Source organism: Saimiri boliviensis, chromosome 14 (genome assembly GCF_048565385.1).
Source record: "Saimiri boliviensis isolate mSaiBol1 chromosome 14, mSaiBol1.pri, whole genome shotgun sequence".
NCBI classification, from domain to species: Eukaryota; Metazoa; Chordata; class Mammalia; order Primates; family Cebidae; genus Saimiri; species Saimiri boliviensis.
Window position 1 is genome coordinate 34,848,969 of NC_133462.1, and position 21,647 is coordinate 34,870,615.

Here is a 21,647-nt window from a genome sequence, read left to right on the forward strand (position 1 = left end):
ATCAGCCCAGAGGTGTCTGTTGATAGCTGGATGAGGAAGATTGTGAGTCATTTGCACAGGCAAACTGTGTGTCCCAGACCATAAGGAAAGGCAGACTTGTAGCTTATCTGCTTTCTCTTTTTGCTTTCCCTGCTCCTGTCAGCCCGACTCTTCCTCCCTGATTAGTACTTCACACTCCCTCCTGCTGCAGTGTGGCCTGCGTGGCCTGGGCTCCCCCCCACCCTCTCCGTGCTTTGACACCGAGGGATGGCTGCACTGGACAAGGGGTCTGGAATTCCCTCCACGCATTTGTGAGTCCCTGTCTAGGAGGAAGATGCAGAAAGGGACCATTGCATCCAGAAAGGAAATGCGGCTTCAATACAAAGGTCCCCTGGGAAAGGTCAGGTCACAGCGCAGGGAGGAAGCCACATCCCTGCACTCCAGTTCCCGGTTCTGGCTGAGATCCGCCCTTGTTAGTTCTACAGCAGCCTTTGTCCCGCAGGGTCCTGGCTGTGGGAGGCGGAGAGAGGGCTCGGGACGCTGTGGAAGCCTGGAAGTGAGTGTGCGGGGCCAAGTGTCCCTAGGTTGGGGGGAGGGGCTGGCCGGAACCGGCTGTGACGGGACCCCGGCCTCCCCGCAGGCGACTCCCAGGTCTGCAGACCTGAGTCCCCCTGCTCACCTCTCTGCGAGGCGACCCCGGCCCTCTCTGAGCAGCTTCGCGCCAGCACCCCCGCGTTTCCCCAGATTGTGCGGCTGTAACTCACACGGATTCGCGGCCCAAGTCACAGCGCCCGGACGCCGAGGGCTGCAGCAGAAACAGTTTAATAGAGGGAGAGAAGAGAACAAACACCCCAGATCTGCCCTCCTGAGAGGTTTGGGGATGGGGTGTTTAGGGGTCCGGACAGGGGCGGCTGGGATGTGGGGTCGCCGAATGGTGGGGAAGTGAGGGGCGAATCCTGGGTCGGGAGGTGAAGAACTGCGTTCTCCTGCTGAGTGGGCTCCCTTGCGGGGTCTTCAGACTGCTTGGCGCCAACTTTTCTGCTGGAATTCAGGATCTGAGAAATAACTCAGGCGACTCTTGAGCAGCTCTCAGAGATCTTATCCCCTGGCACAGTGGGGAAGCCGGTGGTCGGCATGTGCTGTGACCTGACTCTCAGGGAGGCGGCCCCGTAAGGCGGCGGGGCTGAGGGCACCTGGTTAATATCAACTGCAATCTGACCTCCAGCCTGGCTCGCAGTTCCCGTCAACCCAGTGAGGATGTTGCACGGTGACGACAGGAGGGTCACCAGGCAGAATCCAGACTCGTGTGTGGGGTTTGTGCTTGGAAAGAGGCACTGTGATCTGTGGGGTCCTCAGTCCCTCTTTCTTTTCAAGGGGGACCATTTCCCCTCTGAGTCTTCCAAAGATGTGGGCAGCAAGGTCTCAAATCCACCACCCTGGTCCCTCATCCTAATTCCTCCTAGGGCTGGCAGCAAATTCCTTTTCCCCAAGCTAACTTTCCTCAATTCACAGCAATTTTATGAACTCTTTGTCCCCCCAGGACAATATTTCAAACAGAGGCAATGGTTTGCCGTTTTGTTTTCAGTTAACAATGCATGGCTCTTTTTAAAAGTATTGTTTGTGCTCATGAACATTTCACATGTGAAGAAAGCAGACAATAACCTCCTGACACCCTGCCGTGAAATAAAATCTGTCTTTCATTTCATCTTCCCTAGGTAGACACCTTCTGAGAATGTATTTGGGTTGAGGTTTCCCTTTGGAAATGTTACAGGGTGATGTGACCTCAGCCCACCCTCTATCTTTTCCTGGTTCTGGGTTTCGGAACTGCCTAGGGCTGACCCAAGATGCTCACAGAGGCGAAGTGTCTTGGAGGGTCTAGTGAATATCAGGCCCTGCGTCACTCCTCCCAGAGGACAGCCTGAGATGTGGGGTTGGGGCCTCTCAAGGGAGCAGAAGGATTGTATGGCGGGGGCAGTGGGTGCAGGTAACTTTCCTCTTCCTCAGAGGAAGGCAGTACAGGAGGAGCAGAAGGTGCCACTCAAGCAGTAGGTTTTAGTCGAGCAGAGGCAGGGCGGGGATTTTACTCCACAGGACCTTAGAGGTGGGGTTGTGAATGGCACAAGACTGGAGCCCGGGGGAGGGTTTCGAACCAAACTCAGGTGTCTCCACGTCTTAAAGGCAGAGAGTTCAAATTTGGCCTTTTCTTTTAAGGGTTTTAGGAAGGATAACAAAGCCAAGTCCTGAAGACACTGGACTTGCCAAGACACAGGAAAACAAGATGTCCAGGGTAAAGGATGGGGGTGACAAGGAGGAAAAGGGCTACCTGAATCCTCTGAAAGAGTAGAAATTACCCATGTGGGAGGACGGTAGGTGTGCAGAAAAATCAGAGCATTACGGGCATAGGTCTCCCTATACAGTGCCCTATTCAGGGGCACTGGGAAAGTCATAGGGTGACAGAAAAGGTGAACAAGGAGATCTACAGGATGGCTATTCTATTCTACAGAATCCACTACTGCTCTGAGAAGTGGGAGAGAGTTAGCCAGTCATTAGGGCATGGGGTGTGACAATCCAGGCGCCAATAATCTTTGTGGTGCCATAACTCCCAAAGTGGTGGATGCTTTGCATAATTTTCCCTATAGCAACACCTGACCTGTTTTTGACAAGAGACAGGACTGGGAAGGCCAGCCCAACCTGCAAATGAGGGATTTGACCTCCTCAGATAGAAAATCTGTGCTAAGGGCCGGGCACGGTGTCTCATGCCTGTAATCCCAGTACTTTGGGAGGCCGAGGCGGGTGGATCATGAGGTCAAGAGATCGAGACCATCCTGGCCAACATGGTGAAACCCTGTCTCTACTAAAAATACAAAAATTAGCCAGGCATTTGGCACGCGCCTGTAGTCCCAGCTACTAGGGAGGCTGAGGCAGAAGAATCGCTTGAACCCAGGAGGCGGAGGTTGCAGTGAACTGAGACTGCGCCACTGTGCTCCAGCCTGGCAACAGAGCAAGACTCTGTCACATACAAAAAAAGAAAAAAAAAATCTGTGCTAAGGACCTTAAAGAAGTCCTTGCCCAGCTGTCACGGACAATAACGGCAACAAGACATACAAACTTAAACAGACACCAAACAGAATAGTCACTGGGACATAGAAACTGTTATGATGGTTTCAACAGACAGAGTCCCGTGTTAGGATTAGTCAGACGCCCTCCTGGCCTCTTCCCTTACAGAGATTTAGGAGCCTCATAGCATCGGCATGTCAGTATAAAGCCCCGACTCAGATCAAGCTAGGGCTGATACTGTCATAAGCCTTTTGAGGTCGCCATGGAAACTCAGTGGGGGCCCACTCAGACTCCGTAGCTTTCGCCATGGAGCCACAAATTGGATCCTCGGAGGCAGGCCTCCGAGGTCCCCACTCACTCACACATGCACGCACACAAGCACTCAAGAGTTTATTTAACAATTCTGAAGTAGAAGTTTACTGACAGAAACTTGGGCTCTGTCTTCTAGTGTCCTGGAGTGTTGACAGAGTTATGAGGGAGGACCCCCGTCAGGGAAGGGTTTCGAACCAAACTCAGGTGTCTCCACGTCTTAAAGGCAGAGAGTTCAAATTTGGCCTTTTCTTTTAAGGGTTCATCAGGGTCGATTCCCTCCCAGAAACAGGCAGAGTCAGATCTGTCTTACCTTCCTGCGACCAGAGACAGAGGACTCAGAGGCTGAATTTGGTGGGCACACCAGCAGTCGATCCGTTCCCCTGTGGACGGCAGTGAGCTGTGGGGCCCTGGAATGTCTCAGGGGGTGCCTCCCCTATAGACTGCCATTCATCCCGGGGACTCCTGGAATGAGTCTGGTCTGCGCCGGCTGGCATGGAAAAATGACACTGGAGCCTCCAAATGTAATACCTTAGTGAGTCGAGGAATGTGCCACACTCTGAGATTGAGTTACGTTTTTGCTGGTGACCAAGAGATGGTTAATACCCCAAATTCTCTCTGCCCTGAAGAAAGTGGTGGTTTCTTATACCCTGGTTTGAAAAGGGGAGGGGGATTCTAGCTGAAGCAATTTTCTCACAGAAGCAGAGCAAGCAAAAAGTTAAAAGATAAACTAGTACATAAGAAGTAAACGGTACCAGGTGCAGGGGCTTAAGCTGTCACAAAAGATATACAACTTATAGATATGGGGACTCTGGGTACTTAGCAACATCAGCATTCCCAGGGCTGCTGGTACGCTTGGCTCGGTATCTTATTGGTAGAGGAATGCATTTCTGATGTGCCTGGTGTCATCCAGCCCCAGCTACACATGATAGCTATATACTTAACGCAGGGGTAGGGAATAACTATAAGTGAAGAAGTTAATATGGAGTCAGTCTGGCTAATTTTTCAATTAAGAATGAGTTGATTAGGCCAACACGTAGGTTAACACACTGTCTCAGCCTCCTGAGTAGCTGGGATTACAGGTGTGTGCCACCATGCCTGGCTAATTTTTGTAGAGATAGGGTTTCACCATGTTAGGAAGGCTGGGCTTGAACTCCTGAACTCGTGATCCACCCACCTCAGCCTCCCAAAGTGCTGGTATTAAAGGCGTGACCCAGTGCGCCCATCCCATTCTTACAATTATTACTTTGCCATTGGTAGTTCTTTAGATAGTTCAGTTTTTATGGTGGTGTTTATACATATAATACACACATGTTACATTGTTATATGTTGTAGGCCCAACAATTCACCAGTGATTTATAATTTTACACATACCTTATAAATCAATAATGAGAAGAACAGTGAAGAAATACACATTCAGTCTGGTTTTTATACTTATATAATGACCTTTAATGGTGGTTTCTGTTTTTTCTTGTGGATTTTGACATCCTTTGGTTTCAGACTTAAGAACTTTCTTTAATTTTTCTTGTAGGGCTAGTGTGCTAGAAACCAACTGTCTCAATATGTATATTTCTTTTTGAGACAGAATCTCTCTCTGTTGTCCAGTCAGGAGTGTAGTGGGGCAATCATAGCTCATTGCAACCTCAACCTACTGGGCTCAACCTAAACCTTGAGAGTCACTGGGACTACAGGCATGCAACACCATGCCTGGCCTCAATATGTATACTTTTAAACCTGGAAAAGTCTTTCTTTTGCCTTTCATTTTATTTATTTTATTTATTTATTTTTTTGAGACGGAGTTTCGCTCTTGTTACCCAGGCTGGAGTGCAATGGCGCGATCTCGGCTCACTGCAACCTCTGCCTCCTGGGTTCAGGCAATTCTCCTGCCTCAGCCTCCTGAGTAGCTGGGATTACAGGCATGCGCCACCATGCCCAGCTAATTTTTTTTGCATTTTTAGTAGAGACGGGGTTTCACCGTGTTGACTAGGATGGTCTCGATCTCTTGACCTCGTGATCTACCCGCCTCGGCCTCTCAAAGTGCTGGGATTACAGGCTTGAGCCACCGCGCCCGGCTGCCTTTCATTTTAAACGTGGACTTTGCTGCATATAGGATTCTTGGTTAAAGTAAGTGTTAGAGCACAGCAGGATGAGATATAGGTGTGTGAGAGGCTTCCTCTGAAAGAACAACAGTTACCTAAGTAAAAGCAGATATTCCAGCCTAGGTAACATGGCAAAAACCTGTCTCTACAAAAAAGATAAACAAAAAACACAATTTAGCTGGGCATTATGGTGTGTGCCTGTAGTCCAGCTACTCCGGAAGCTGAGGTGGGAGGAACACTTGAGCTTAGGAGGCAGAGGTTGTAGTGGGCCCTGATCATGCCACTGCACTGCAGCCTGGGTAATACAGGAAGACCTTGTCTCAAAAAAAAAAGTCTATTTCCCTTCAATTATTTTATCATTATGGTAGTCTGTATGACTTAATGTCAAAAAAACAATGAAGAAACCAGTGTGGTGGTTCATGCCTGTGATTCCGGCATTTTGGAAAGTCGAGGTGGGAAGATCTCTTGAGGCCACTACCTGCAGAACAGCCTGGGCAACATACCTAGAACCAGGCCCTACCAAAAAAAGAAAGAAAGAAAAAATGAAATGAGTTGAGCATAATGGCATGCACCTATAGTCCCAGCTATTTGAGAGGCTCAGGTGGGAGGATCGCTGGAGCCCAGGAGTATGAGGTTGTAGTGAGCTATGATTGGGCCAGTTCATTCCAGCCTGGGTGACAGAGCAAGATCCTGTCTTAAAACCAAAACCAAAACCAAAACCAAAAACAAGCAATATGAAGAATAGGATGGAAGAAACAAATATTGTGATTAAAGACCGTAGCCATGTTTACTTGGGAAACTAACGACAAAATAATTTAAACTATTAGAAAACTATTAAAACTTGGGAATGAGTCAGTTTGCTGCTTTTGGAGTAAACATACACTATATACACATACACAACATATGCCACATCATTACAAAGTAAAATTACATCTTACAAATGTTACACCTGGCTGTTTTCCATTTTTCTATATTACGTTTAAACTGCTACTTGCCAGTATTCTGGTACATGTATATTTTCCAGGAGTGAGCTTCCCCACCAAAATGTGTTTCCTCAGGGCTCACCTCAAGCCATGTACTGTAGGTTTCTAGCTTATCTTACAATGTTAATTTCTCAGAGGAATCACTTTTTTAAAACTTTGTTTCAATTATTTTTCATCATGGTAATGTGAATATTTATTTTTGTCTAAAAGCTTTTGTAAGAATTTAATCAACACAGTTATCAACTACTGAATTGTTGCAATTTGTAAAAATACACTAAATCTATACATAACCCTGACAGCAATTAGTTTCACCCACTTCATCCCCCTTATTTATTTATTTTTTTTGAGACAGTCTCACTCTGCCACCTGGCTGGAGTGTAGTGGTGCAGTGTCAGCTCAGTGCAACCTCTGCCTCCCTGGTTCAAGCGATTCTCCTGCCTCAGCCTCCCGAGTAGCTGGAACTACAGCCGCGCACCACCATGCCCAGCTAACTTTTGTATTTTTAATAGAGACAGGGTTTCACCATGTTGACCAGGATGGTCTCTATCTCTTGACGTCATGATCCGCCCTCCTTGGCCTTTCAAAGTGCAAGGATTACAGGCATGAGCCACCAAGCCCGGCCCTGCAACCTCTTTTTTATACCTGTCTTAGAACAAATAAATATAATAGTATTTCAGAAGAAGTTAATGTGAGGAGTATCTTACAGAGAAGTAGTTTATCCTCCAGGGAAACAACAGTGGCCTGTGATAATAGGATATCTCTCTTTCTCTCTCTCCCTTTGTGTGTTTGTGTGTGTGTGTGTGATCTTTGAAGGCAAGAGTATCATTTATTCATTAGTTATAATCGGATATCATTTTTTTTCTTATTTTCCATTTTTCCTGTCTGGAAACACTACCAAATGCATAAAAATTTCGTGTAATCGAATGACACCTGAAATTTGACTCCTTTCTTTTTAAGTCATGAGTTCCAGCTTCCAGTTCGTGATGGTTTTAGGTCTCCTACTTTTTGCTTCAAAGAAGTATGGGGAAAGCTTTATGGTTTTTGTTTTGTTTGTTTGTTTCGATGTTTTATGGAGAACTTTATTGTCAAATTTCAAGTTTATTTAACCATTTTCTTGAATGGATTGTTTCTTTTATATATAGTGTGACAATGACCATTCTTGCATGTCCTTTTACATGGATCGTTGGAGATAAATATGACTTACATATTATTCAAATCTGGCTTTTTTTTTTTTTTTTTTTTGAGACGGAGTTTCGCTCTTGTTACCCAAGCTGGAGTGCAATGGCACAATCTCGGCTCACCGCAACTTCTGCCTCCTGGGTTCAGGCAATTCTCCTGCCTCAGCCTCCTGAGTAACTTGGATTACAGGCACACGCCAGCATGCCCAGCTAATTTTTTGTATTTTTTAGTAGAGACGGGGTTTCACCATGTTGACCAGGTTGGTCTCAATCTCTTGACCTCGTGATCCACCCGCCTCGGCCTCCCAAAGTGCTGGGATTACAGGCTTGAGCTACCGCGCCCCGCCCAAATCTGGCATTTTTATATATTACAAATATAAATATATTACAAATATATATATTTATATATATGTATATATTTATATATATATACACGTACATATATATACACATACACATAAATGTCTATATAAATATCTTTAGATGAAGGGTTGCCAAAGGTAAAATATATTACCAGATTGTAGCATTCAAATATGAAATTCTAGTTTTCACTTTATCTAATTCATACTTTCTAGGAATTGCTAAAATATTTATTAGTTTATTTGCCTATTTCTGACTTTCTCTTTATTGAATATATGTCATTTTTGTTCACAAGCAAACATAGTGGCACATCCCCTTCTGTCTTACTCTTTTTTGTGGTGGTGCACAAAACTGAAATATTTAGCTAAGTCCTTGGCTCAACTACTTTTCTTTCTTTTTTTTTTTTTTTTTTTTGTTGTTTGTTTTTTTTGAGATGGAGTCTCGCTCTTTCATCAGGCAGGAATACAATGGCATAATCTCAGCTCACTGCAACCTCTGCCTCCCGGGTTCAAGCGATTCTCCTGCCTTGGTCTCCTGAGTAGCTGGGGACTACAAGCACCCACCACCACGCCCATCTAATTTTTTGTATTTTAGTAGAGACAGGATTTCACCAAATTGGCCAGGATGGTCTCGACCTCCTGACCTTGTGATCTCCCACCTAGGCCTCCCAAAGTGCTGGGATTACAGGTGTGAGCCACTGTGCCCGGCCAACACTCATGTCTTTCAATTCAGTGTCTAATGTTCCGGCTTCTGATTGGAGCTTTTAAGTAATTAACATTTAAAGTCTTGAAGGAAGGAGTGTTTCTACACTTTGCAGAGGGCACAGGAAGGCAGGTTGAGCCCCCAGAGTTAAATCCTTCAGTGTCTCTCCCTCATCACCAGGTGCAGATCCACTGGGTTCAAGCGATTCTCCTGCCTCAGCCTCCCAAGTAGCTGGGATTACAGGGGCCTGCCACCACATCTGGCTAATTTTTTGTGTTTTTAGTAGAGATGAGGTTTCACCATGTTGGCCAGGCTGGTCTCGAACTCCAGACCTCGGGTATTCCACTCGCCTCGGCCTTCCAAAATGCTGGGATTACAGGCATGAGACACTGCACCTAGCCTATAATTCCAGTTTTTTCACACATTTAACATTTTTTTTTTTTTTTTTTTTTTTTTTTTTTTTTTGTCGTTGATGTGCTTTTATCTTCTGGGATGAAAATGAGTAGATTTAAAAATAAGGTGTTGAAACCATCTGCAAAAATTATATCAGTGAGAAAATTATGACAGTGAAAGAGATCTAAGCTAACACGTCCCTTCCACCCAGCTCCCCAGCGTATCTTTCCCTTAATCCTGGGCTTTTAGGCCCAGCTAACTTTGGAAGATAGGCTGAATGATTATAAGCCTTTCCCAAAACTCAACTGCCTTTGAAAAACTAATGAATGGCCATCAGGCTGAGGGATGAGAGGAATCGAAATTCTGCTAAAGTGTAGACATAGATTGCTAGCCGTTTCTGCAGAAAACACCACAATCATAGATTGGCCTTTTGAGATACATTTTCAGGTTCTTTTGCACATCTGACACCACCTGCACCTGCCAACTCCGCTCCTGGGGCCCCACTCAATAAGTGATTCAGCATAGTAGGGCAGCTTTTATTTTCTTCTTCTTTAATTTTTTAAATATAATATAAAGACAGGGTTTCACTCTATGCCTAGGCTGGTCTTGAACTACTGGCCTCAAGCGATCCTCCTGCCTCGGCCTCCCGAAGTACTGGGATTACAGGGATGAGCCACCGCGCCTCGCCAAGAGGACAGATTCCACCCCCTATGATTTCATTCCCACCTCAACCAGTCAGTAGCAAGCCTGGCCGCCCCCACCCTTTTCTCCAAACTGCTTTTGAAAAACTACCTACGGAGCTTGGATGAGAATGATTTGAGTAGTAACTCCGTCTCCCACATATCGTAGCAGGCCTAGTGTTTTATTAAACTTTTTTTTTTTTTTTTCAAACTGCAATGCCGTGGTTTTTATTTGTGTAGCGCGCAAGAAGAACCCGTCCAGCACTTATAGTGGGAGAAAGGCTTGGTCTTGCAGGCGACAGCCTCATCCCAAATTCCTGATCCCCGGAGGACATCAGCCTCCCTCCCCCCACCCTTCCCCATCTGCAGTGTGGCCTCGGCTGCCCTCCTGCTTTGAGGCCAGGGGATGGCTCCACTGGACAGTGAGTCTAGGATTCCTTGCACACAGTTGTGACTACAGGTAGAAAATTCCGCTTTAAGGCAAACGTTCCCCGGGACTCGTCGGGTCACTGCTCAGGGAGGAAGCCCGCCCTGTGAGGGCGGGGTCTGGAACCCGTTCATCCGGCTGCACTCAGCCCTGTGAGATCGGTTATTCTGTCACTCAGTGCCCAGGAGGCGGGACCTGGGGCATTATCCAATCAGAGTCGCGGGCGGGTTCCTGAGACCTGTCAATCAGGCGCGCTGTTGGGTGAAGGGTGTGACGTTTTAGCAGCCAGTGGCCTCTTCACCCTGGTGACCTCTGTTCGGTCTTCTGTCGCTGAGAGACGCCCTGGAGGATCTGTGGAGGCTTCTGTCGCTCTGGGCCTTACCCTGGCAGCGTGCGGAGTTGGGAGGACCCGGGACACTGCAAAGCCGGGAAATGGTGAGTGTGCGGGGCCCGGCGTCCTGAGGCAGGGCGAAGGGCTGGTCGCAGCCAGTCGGAACCGGCTGTGGCGGGACCCGGGCCTCCCCGCAGCGTCTTTGGGGTCTGGAACCTGAGTTCCTCTGCGCACCTTGGTCCTCGGACCGTTTGGCCACAGGCTGGGGCTGGACCGGCAGCCGGGACCCCGGGCGTCCTGTCCGGTCCCTGAGCGGTGACTGTGGCGCGGGCCCCGGCCCCCTCTCCGGGCAGCTTCCGCCAGCAGCCCCGCGTCTCCCCAGACTGCGCGGCAGAACCGGCACAGGTTCGCTGGCCGAGTCACTGCACCCAGACGCCTAGGGCTGCGGCAGAAACAGTTTAATAGGAGAGGACACCCTAGATCCGCCTCCCTAAGAGGTTTGGAGGTGGAGTGTTTAGGGGTCTGGATGGGGGCGGCTGGGATGTGGGGTCGCTGGTTGGTGGGGAAGTGAGGGGCGAATCCTGGGATCCGAGGTGAAGAACCGCATTCTCCTGCTGAGTGGGCTCCCTTGTGGGGTCTTCAGCCTGCTTGGCGCCAACCTTTCCGCTGGAATTCAGGATCTGAAAAACAACTCAAGCGACTCTTGAGCAGCTCTCAGAGCTCTTATCCCCAGGCACAGTGGGGAAGCCGGCGTCTGCCGTGACCTGACTCTCAGGGAGGCGGCCCCGTGAGGCGGCGGGGCTGAGGGCACCTGGTTAGTATCAACTGCAATCTCGCCCCCAGCCTGGCTCGCAGTTCTGTGAACCCGGTGAGGACGCTGCACGGTGACGACAGGAGGGTCACCAGGCAGAATCCAGACTCGTGTGTGGGCTTTGTGTGTGGGAGGAGCCACTGTGGTCCTCAGTCCCTTTTTTCTTTCCAAGGGTGATCATTAGTCTTACAAAGATTTGGGCATCAGGGTCTGAAATCTACCACCTTGTCTCTTCATCTTAACTCCTCTTAGGGCTCACAGTAAATCTTTTGGTTTCCAGATCCTTCCATATGCTTACTTAACTCGTCAATTCACAGTAACATCATGAACCCTTTGTCCCCAAGATGATATTTTAAATAGACACAGTATTTTGTCGTTTGTTTTCAGATAGCAACGAATAGCTCTTTTTAAAATTATTTATTTTGTTTTCCTTAACATTTCACACGTGAGGAAGAAGAGAATAACTACCTGACACTCTGTTGTAAAAACAAACAAACAAAAAAACCCGAAACCTTTGTGCCTCTTTTATCTCCCCTAGGCACAGATACCTCATCAGAATGTCCTTTACAGGGTGATGGGACCTCAGTCCACTCTATCTTTTCCAGGCCCTGTGTTACAAAATTTTCTGGGGCTACCCTAAGATGCTGGCAGCTGCCAGTCTCACGGAGGGCCTAGTGAATATCAGCCTTGGGTTACTCTTCGAAGAGGACAGCCTAAGGTGTTGGGGTGGAGCCTCTCAAAGGACCAGGTGGATGCCCTGGGGTGGGAGGAGTCTGGTGTATCATTCTTGTAAAAAGCTAACCCCTGAGACATTGACCTTTTCTTCCCCAAGGCTAGTTTCCATTCCTTGGTGAAACATGGCTTATTAGCAAATTAGATAGTGTTATTCAGGCGACAAGACAAATGATTTCTGCCTCCTGGACTCTCTCCGACTAGGAAGCTAGAAAACTATATCTAAAAACTGGAAAACCCAGCTGAGTGAGGTGGCTCACACCTGTAATCCTAGCGCTTTGGGAGGACAAGGTGGGTGAATCACAAGGTCAGGAGATCGAGACCATCCTGGCTAACACGGTGAAACCCTGGCTCTACTAAAAATACAAAAAATTAGCCTGATGTGGTGGCAGGCTCCTGTCATCCCAGCTAATCAGGAGGCTGAGGCAAAAGAATTGCTTGAGCCTGGGAGGCGGAGGTTGCCGTGAGCTGAGATCGTGCCATTGCGCTCCAGCCTGGGCAACAAGAATGAAGCTCTTTGAAAAAAAAAAAAATGGTGGGAGCCAGAATTGATGTCAGCGAAGGATGTTTCTTTGTATTGGGCTACTTGTCCAGAACAGAAAGATGGTGGGGGGCAGGCAATTTGAGGTGATTTCTTAAATTTTTTTTTTTTCTTTTTTTTGAGATGGAGTCACGGAGTCTCACTGTGTCGCCCAGGCTGGAGTACAATGGCGTGATATTGGCCCACTGCAACCTCTGCCTCCCTGCAACCTCTGCCTTCCAGGTTTAAGCAATTCTCCTGCCTTAGCCTCCTGAGTAGCTAGGATTACAGACGCATGCAAGCATGCTTGGCTAATTTTTGTATTCTTAGTAGATATGGGGTTTCATCATGTTGGCGAGGCTGGTCTTGAACTTCTGATCTTGTGATCCGCATACCTCAGCCTCCCAAAGTTCTGGGATATAATGGGTAAGCCACTGTGCCCAACCTCTTAAAACATGCATATTACAGAGCTTGTGTAAAACTGAAGATTTTCAGCTGGTTGGTTTTGTATTCAGTGAGTTGAGTAGAAATTGTACAAATTAAAATGTCTTTGAGGGCTGACATACATCTCTTCCATTTAGTTATTCTCAACATATCCTTTATAACAAACTGATAACCTTAAGCAACTTGTTTAACTGAATTCTTCAACTTGTAGCAAATTATTAAATCTCACAATAGAGTTGTTTTTATACACATTTGGTTAAAAGGGTGGTCCCTAGGGCCTGCATTTGGCATTGCAGTGGGGTTTCTGTTATAGAACTGAACCCTCAATTTGTGGGGTCTGTGCAAATGTTAGGTGGTGTCAGCACTGAATTATTGAACACCAGTTTTTGTTGGAGAATTGGCTCATGTTCAGCAAATGCTACATATTTGTTGTCAGATAAAAGACACCATGGGTCAGAACTATATATCTGAATTCGTCATTGTTACTCATTATAGGTTCAGCATGTATTCATCCAGAAGCATAGTTTTACCTCTTCGGTTTCCAGTTAGTTAATACACCATCCCTATAATGCTGAAAAGGCAATCCTACTGCAGGGTATCTACCCAAAGGAGTGGAAATCATTATATCAAAAAGTTTTCTGTACTCATGTATTTATTGCAGACTATTCACAATAGCAAACATGCAAAATCAGCCTAAGTGTCTATCAACAGAAGATTGAATAATGAAAATGTGGTATATATGTGGTATGTTCACATAATGGAATATTATTCAGACATTAAAAAGGATGAAATTGTGTCTTGCAACAATGTGGATGGAATGAGAGGCTATAATCTTAAGTGAAACAACTCAGACACCGAAAGACAAATACTGCCTGTTGTCATTTGTAAGTGGGAGTTTAAGAATGTGTATATATGTGGAGACTCATGGGGATGAAGGGGAGGTTATTTGGTGGATAATGTGGGTTGCTCCAAGTATGGATACACTGAAAAGCCTGACTTTACAAGATGTATATCAGTGTAGTAAAAGTGCACTTGTGCCCCATGAATATATATATATACATACATACATACATACATATGGAATGTGTGTTTTAGGGTGCTATCCTAGACTACTGAATTAGTAATTTTTGGAACGGGGCCCAATGATCTTGTTTTTATTTTATTTTATTTTATTTTTTATTTTTGTAGGAGACTTCACCTGGATTTTTTTTTTTTTTTTTTTGAGTCTCACTCTGCTGCCCAGGCTGGAGTACAGTGGCATGTTCTTGGCTTACTGTAACCTCCGCCTCCCAGGTTCAAGCAATTATCCTAACTCAGGCTCCTGAGTAGTTGGGACTGCAGGCATCCACCACCACACCTGGCTAATTTTTGTATTTTTAATAAAGACTAAAAATACACCATGTTGGCCAGGCTGGTCTTGAACTCCTGACCTCAGGTGATCCACCTGCCTCAGCCTCCCAAAGTGATGGAATTACAGATGTAAGCCACTGCAACCAGCCCCTACAATCTGTTTTTTAAGAAGCCTTTCAGATTATTCTCATGCACATAAAGTATGAGCACTAGTTCATCAGAGCAACCTGTTAACATATAATGCAAAAAGACATAACTTAAATCTTTTTTTTTTTTTTCTTTTTTAGACGGAGTTTCGCTCTTGTTACCCAGGCTGGAGTGCAATGGCACGATCTCGGCTCACCGCAACCTCCGCCTCCTGGGTTCAGGCAATTCTCCTGCCTCAGCCTCCTGAGTAGCTGGGATTACAGGCACGTGCCACCATGCCCAGCTAATTTTTTGTATTTTTAGTAGAGACGGGGTTTCACCATGTTGACCAGGATGGTCTCGATCTCTTGACCTCGTGATCCACCCGCCTCGGCCTCCCAACGTGCTGGGATTAGAGAGGCTTGAGCCACCGCACCCGGCCTGACATAACTTAAATCTAAATATAATTAGTAACTATATTGAAATATTAGGGAATATTGATTTGATTCAAAGACACCAAGAAAGGATGAACAGTGGGGGAAACCCAAAAATTGTGCTGAAAAGGTTTTTGTTTTGTTTATTTGCCTCAGTCTGACACATGCTGATATCTGAGACTATGAGTCATGCAGTTCACTCACACATTGCAGTGCTCATAGGACTTGACTTTTAAATTCATTTTTTGATCTTGTTGATAATCCTTTTTTTGTTTTGTGTCTGCATGCTAACAGTTGATGAATTTTTTTTTTTTTTTTTTTTTTGAGACGGAGTTTCGCTCTTGTTAACCCAGGCTGGAGTGCAATGGCACGATCTCGGCTCACCGCAACCTCCGCCTCCTGGGTTCAGGCAATTCTCCTGCCTCAGCCTCCTGAGTAGCTGGGATTACAGGCACACGCCACCATGCCCAGCTAATTTTTTGTATTTTTAGTAGAGACGGGGTTTCACCATGTTGACCAGGCTGGTCTCGATCTCTTGACCTCGTGATCCACCCGCCTCGGCCTCCCAAAGTGCTGGGATTACAGGCTTGAGCCACCGCGCCCGGTCAGTTGATGAATTTTTTAATGCATGAGGGGAACATTATAGACCAACAGATTATAGACAAACTTTAGTTTATTAGAAAATCATAATAGCATGTATGGATTAACTGTCTGACCAGGCCAGGTGCTGTGGCTCATGCCTGTAATCCCAGTGCTTTGGGAAGCTGAGATTGGTGGATCACCTGACCTCAAGAGTTTGAGACCAGCCTGGCCAACATGGTGAAACCCTGTCTCTACTAAAAATTATCTGGGCATGGTGGTAGGCACCTGTAATCCCAGCTACTCTGGAGGCTGAGGCAGGAGAATTGCTTGAACTGGGGAGGCAGAGGTTGCAATGAGCCAAGATCACACCATTGTACTCCAGCCTGGGCAACAAGAGCAAGACTCTGTTTAAAAAAAAACAAAAACAAAAAACAACTGACCATGTATGCATGTTTGTTTATACCTTTTAACATTTATCTTTTAGTTATCTCCATGTGATTACATATTGTGTTTTTACTGGATTAGCATTCATCTTGAGCATATTTCCTTTGTGGACTTTCATCTTCTGTGAAATAATTTTCAGGCATTTAATCATTTGCATAGTAAAGGCAAATGTTTGCTTTGTCTCCCTCTTTTTGTTTTAGACATACCTTATACATGAATCCTTTTTTACATGGAGGGATTGGTAATATTTCCTTTTGGATAGTGGGGTTTTTTTGTGTTTTTTTTAAGACGGAGTTTTGCTCTTGTTACCCAGGCTGGAGTGCAATGGCGCGATCTCGGCTCACCGCAACCTCCGCCTCCTGGTTCAGGCAATTCTCCTGCCTCAGCCTCCTGAGTAGCTGGGATTACAGGCATGCACCACCATACCCAGCTAATGTTTTGTATTTTTAGTAGAGACAGGGTTTCACCATGTTGACCAGGATGGTCTCGATCTCTTGACCTCGTGATCCACCCACCTCGACCTCCCAAAGTGTTGAGATTACAGGTGTGAGCCACCACGCCCGGCTGGATAGTGGTTTATCTTTTAATTTTATTCTATTTAAATGATCTCTTCCTAAAATTTGAATTTTTTTTTTTTTTTTTTTTTTTGAGACGGAGTTTCACTCTTGTTACCCAGGCTGGAGTGCAATGGCGCGATCTCGGCTCACTGCAACCTCCGCCTCCTGGGTTCAGGCAATTCTCCTGCCTCAGCCTCCCGAGTAGCTGGATTACAGGCATGCACCACCATGCCCAGCCAATTTTTTGTATTTTTTAGTAGAGACGGGGTTTCACCATGTTGACCAGGATGGTCTCGATCTCTTGACCTCGTGATCCACCCGCCTCGGCCTCCCAAAGTGCTGGGATTACAGGCTTGAGCCACTGCGCCTGGCCTTGAATTTTTTTTTTAGATAACGTCTGGTTGTATCACCCAAGCTGGATTGCAGGGGCACAATCCCTGCACACTGCAGCGTCAAACTCCCGGGCTCCTAAGTAGCTGGGACTATAGGCATGTGCCACCACACTTGGCTAATTTTTAAATTTTGTGTAGAGAGAGGGTCTGCCATGTTGCCCAGTTGATCTCAAATTCCTGGCCTCAAGAGATCCTCTTGCCTTGGCCTTCCACAGTACTGGGGTTACAGACATGAGTCACTATGCCTGCCTCTTCTTAATATAATTAGAGTTCAGTTTGCCAGAATTCTTCTTTGGAAGCTACCTTTTTTCTTATATAAGAAGAGTCTATGGCTGGGTGCGGTGGCTCACGCCTATAATCCCAGCACTTTGGGAGGCCGAGGCGGGTGGATCACGAGGTCAAGAGATTGAGACCATCCTGGTCAACATGGTGAAACCCCATCTCTACTAAAAATACAAAAAATTAGCTGGGCATGGTGGTGAGTGCCTGTAGTCCCAGCTACTTGGGAGGCTGAGGCAGGAGAATTGCCTGAACCCGGGAGGCGGAGGTTGCGGTGAGCCGAGATCGCGCCATTGCACTCCAGCCTGGGTAACAAGAGCAAAACTCCGTCTCAAAAAAAAAAAAAAGAGTCTATTGTTAAATAAGAAAAAAACATTTTTCCGTAATTTCCAAAAGTATGCTACTTTTGTCTTTCATAGATGTTGTCTGTTCTTCTAATTTAATCTTTAGGTCTGTCTCTTGAAACTGACTATAAACTTTATCTCTGTTCTGGTGTATCTCCAGGGATTTGGTTGTGGATAGTCACATTGTGCCTTTCGTAAGATACTTTTGTTTATCAAAAATAAGGCCATTGAGGCATATATAATTTGGTAAAGTTTTATTATAAGCCAAATTCAAGGATCAACTTGGGAAGACACACCAACAAATTTAGATACGTTCCAAAATCGGTTACAAGTTGGATAACTTTTTAAGAAAGTTTAGGAGAAGCTGGGGGGACTACTCATACCAGAATTGTCCTTTACTTTGAAGGGTACAATATAGACGTTATAATCATTGCCTATAGATGACAGCTGACAGGCTAAAATGTTCTAAGTGGAAGAAAATCAGCAAAACATGATTCAGAAATAAATCAGTGTCTTTTTTGACATTAGTAGGTCACATGTTAATCATATCAACAGTTTGAAGAACTCACAGTAAGATTTGAGGGACTCATGATAAGATCTTTTACTCACAGACAGGACATAAACCATGAATTGGAAGACTTCTTGGTGGGTGCAGTGGCTCATGCCTGTAATCCTAGCACTTTGGGAGGCCAGGTTAGGTGGATCCATGCAGTCAGGAGTTCGAGACCAGCCTGATCAACATGGTGAAACCCTGTGTCTACTAAAAAATACAAAAATTAGTCAGTCATGGTGGCAGGAGCCTATAATCCCAGCTACTCTGGAGGCTGAGGCAGGAGAATCACTTGAACCTGGGAGGCAGAGTTGCATTTAGCAGAGATTGTGCCATTGCACTCCAGCCTGGGTGACAGAGCAAGACTCTGTTTAAAAAAAAAAGAGGGGGCCGGGCGCGGTGGCTCAAGCCTGTAATCCCAGCACTTTGGGAGGCCGAGGCGGGTGGATCACGAGGTCGAGAGATCGAGACCATCCTGGTCAACATGGTGAAACCCCGTCTGTACTAAAAATACAAAAAACTAGCTGGGCGTGGTGGCGCGTGCCTGTAATCCCAGCTACTCAGGAAGCTGAGGCAGGAGAATTGCCTGAGCCCAGGAGGCAGAGGTTGCGGTGAGCCGAGATCGCGCCATTGCACTCCAGCCTGGGTAACAAGAGCGAAACTCCATCTCAAAAAAAAAAAAAGAAGAAGAAGAAGAAGAAGACGAAGACTTCTCTAAGTGGGTTGATTTGGAAGCCTGCCAAATGTGACCTATAGGTTATCACTTTTTTATCCTGAGGCCTAATGCCTGTATATGAGACTAGTAACCTGATTCCTGTAGACTTCAAAGCCTGAGGTGTGGTAGAGAAAGAGTCTACCTGTCTTAGTCACTTCGGACTGCTATACCAAATTGCCATAAACTGTGTGCCTTAGGCAACAAACGTTTATTTCTCAAAGGTGTAGAGTCTAGAAGTCCAATATCAAACAGATGAGGCCTCTGGGAAGGACCTGCTACCTGGTTTGCAGATGGTAGTCTTCTCCTTATGTCCTCACATGGTGGAGATACATCTGTAGGTCTGTCTAGTTTTGATATTAGGGCAATGTTGGCTTTATAACATGGAATAGAGTGTGTTTCCTCTGCTTCTATTTTCTGGAAGAGATTGTAGAGAATTGGTTTCATTTCTTCCATAAATGCTTGCCAGAATTCAGCAGTGAAATCATTCTGACCTGTTTACTTGTTTTTTTCTGGGACATTCATTATTTATTAATATATTCAATAGATACAAGCCTATTCATATTACTTAGTTCTCCCTTTGTGAGTTTTGGTAGATGCTGTCTTTCAAGGAATTATTCCATTCCATGTAATTTTATCAAATATGTGGGCACTTAGTTGTTCTTAATAGTCTTTTATGGTCCTTTTACTGTCCATGGGATTAGTAGTGATGCCTCCTCTTCTTTCTGAGTTAACTTGGCTATGGGCCTATGAATTTTAATGATCTTTCCAAAGAACCATCTGTTGGCTTGTTGTTTTCTGTTGATTTCTTCATCGCTATTTTATTAATATCTCTTCCCATTATTCCTTTCCTCTGTTTGATTTATATTAATCTTGCCAGTTTTCTCTGGTTTCCTAAAATGGAAGGTTAGGATATCAATTTTAAACCTTTACTTTCTAGGGAGTGCATTCAATTCTTTAAATTTCCCTCAAAGCACTGCCTTTTCTGTATTCCAAAGATTTTGTTAAGATGTATTCTTTTTCATTAACATTCAGTATTTACATTTTGCTTGACAATTCTCTTTGAAGTTTGTGTAGTTGAGAAGTTTGTGGCTTCAATCTCCACTTTGTTAAGGTTTTTCAACAATGCTTCTGTTATTAATTTTTACATGAATTTTAATACGATTTTATTGCATACTTTATAGAGTTTCAATTTTTTGTCTCTTTGTTTGGAGTCTTGCTCTTGCTGCCCAGGCTGGAGTGCACTCTTGGGATCTCAGCTCACTGCAACCTCCGCCTCCCAGGTTCAAGCAATTCTCCTGCCTCAGCCTCCTGAGTAGCTGAGATTACAGGCACCCGACACCACACCCGACTGATTTTTGTACTTTTAGTAGAGGTGGGGTTTTGCCATGTTGGCCAGGCTGGTCTCGAACTCCTGACCTCAGGTGATCCGCCCATCTCAGCATCCCAAAGTGCTGGGATTACAGGCATGAGCCACCACACCCAGCCGAGTTTCTATTATATTTTTTAAAATTTGCTAAAATGTGTTTTACAGCTGAGAGTATTGTTCATCTTGGTGAATATTTCACGTGGGCCTGAGAAGAGTATGTATGCTGTTATTGAACGAATGATGCTATAAATATGTTACCATTAAATACGGTTGATTGATAGTGCTGTTGAGTTCAGCTGTATCATTAGTGATTTACTGCAGAACTGATCTGCCAATTGTTGATAGAGGTGAGTTGTTTTCTCCCAATTATAATTATAGATTTGTGTATTTTGCCTTGTGGTTTTATAAGTTTTTGCATTATATATTTTGATGCTCTGTTTCATGGGCATAGATGTTATGGTTATGTCGTATATGATTGACTTCTTTATCATTATGAAATCTCTCTATCACTTGTAATTTTTAAAAATCTAAAACCTGATTTGTCTGAATGTTACATAGCTCTTCCAAATTTCTTTTGATAAGGGCTAGAATGGCCTGTATTTCTCCATACCTGTATATTTAATGTATCTGTGTCTTTCTGTTTAAAATCCTTTTTTTAAGTACAGTTTTGGGTCTTGTTTTGTTATTTCACTCTGCCAGTCCCTGTCTTTTTTACTGGTGAATGTAGATAATACACATATAAGTACCAGTTGGCATAATTGGATTCATATATACATGTATATTACTGTTTTCTATTTGTTGTTCTTGTCTGTTTTTTTTTTTAACTTCTCTTTTTCTGCCCCTTTTCCTTTTAGCTGAGCATTCTATATGATTTTATTTTCTGTATTATATCTATCTAGTTTGTCTACTTTTTCTTAGATTCTGTTAGTGAATTCTGCAGAGTTTATGGTATAGCATTTGCAACTAATGGACCTTCAATTTCAAATACACTATAGTGGCTTCAGGAATAGGGCTGGTATAGTAGTTCCAAAGTATAATAGATTGTTCTTCCTCCCATCACATATACCATTACTGGCATTCATTAGTTCAGCTGGGAGCTATAAACCACCAAATACATCATTGATATTATTATTATTATTATTTTGAGACAAGAGTCTCACTCTGTTGCCCAGGCTGGAGTACAATGGCATGATCTTGGCTCACTGCAACCTTCGCCTTCTGAGTTCAAGCAATTCTTCTGCCTCAGCCTCCCAAGTAGCTGGGGTTACAGATGTGCACCACCACACCCAGCTGATTTGATATTATTATTTTGGACAAACCTATATTTATTAGATCAGATAGCTATAAGAAGAGTAAAGAATTTTTTGTGCCTTCATTTAATTCTTTCCTAACACTCTTCATATGTGTGTGTGTGTGTGTGTGTGTGTATGGGTGTGTATACACACACACACACACACGATCTGAATTTCTAACCTATATAATTTTTTTCTCTCTGATGAACTT

General features: G+C 44.9%; 1 protein-coding gene across 8 annotated transcripts in view; it reads left to right on the forward strand.

Annotated features, from left to right (window-relative positions):
- ZNF44 (zinc finger protein 44) overlaps positions 1–21,647 on the forward strand; it is a 90,745-nt gene that overhangs the window by 11,346 nt on the left and 57,752 nt on the right. For 2 of the 8 annotated variants that reach the window (XM_074384590.1, XM_074384591.1), the window contains exon 1: positions 945–10,602. The exons of 1 other annotated variant lie outside the window; for it this stretch is intronic. Coding sequence is in view for 4 of the 7 variants with exons in the window: in XM_074384591.1 (XP_074240692.1) it covers positions 10,600–10,602 (3 nt within the window). In the remaining 3 variants the exon portion in view is untranslated. Of the gene's footprint in view, positions 1–944; positions 10,603–12,705; positions 12,988–21,647 lie in introns of those variants that run through there. 5 more of the 8 variants (XM_074384587.1, XM_074384588.1, XM_010329482.2 and 2 more) reach the window with 5 other exon arrangements.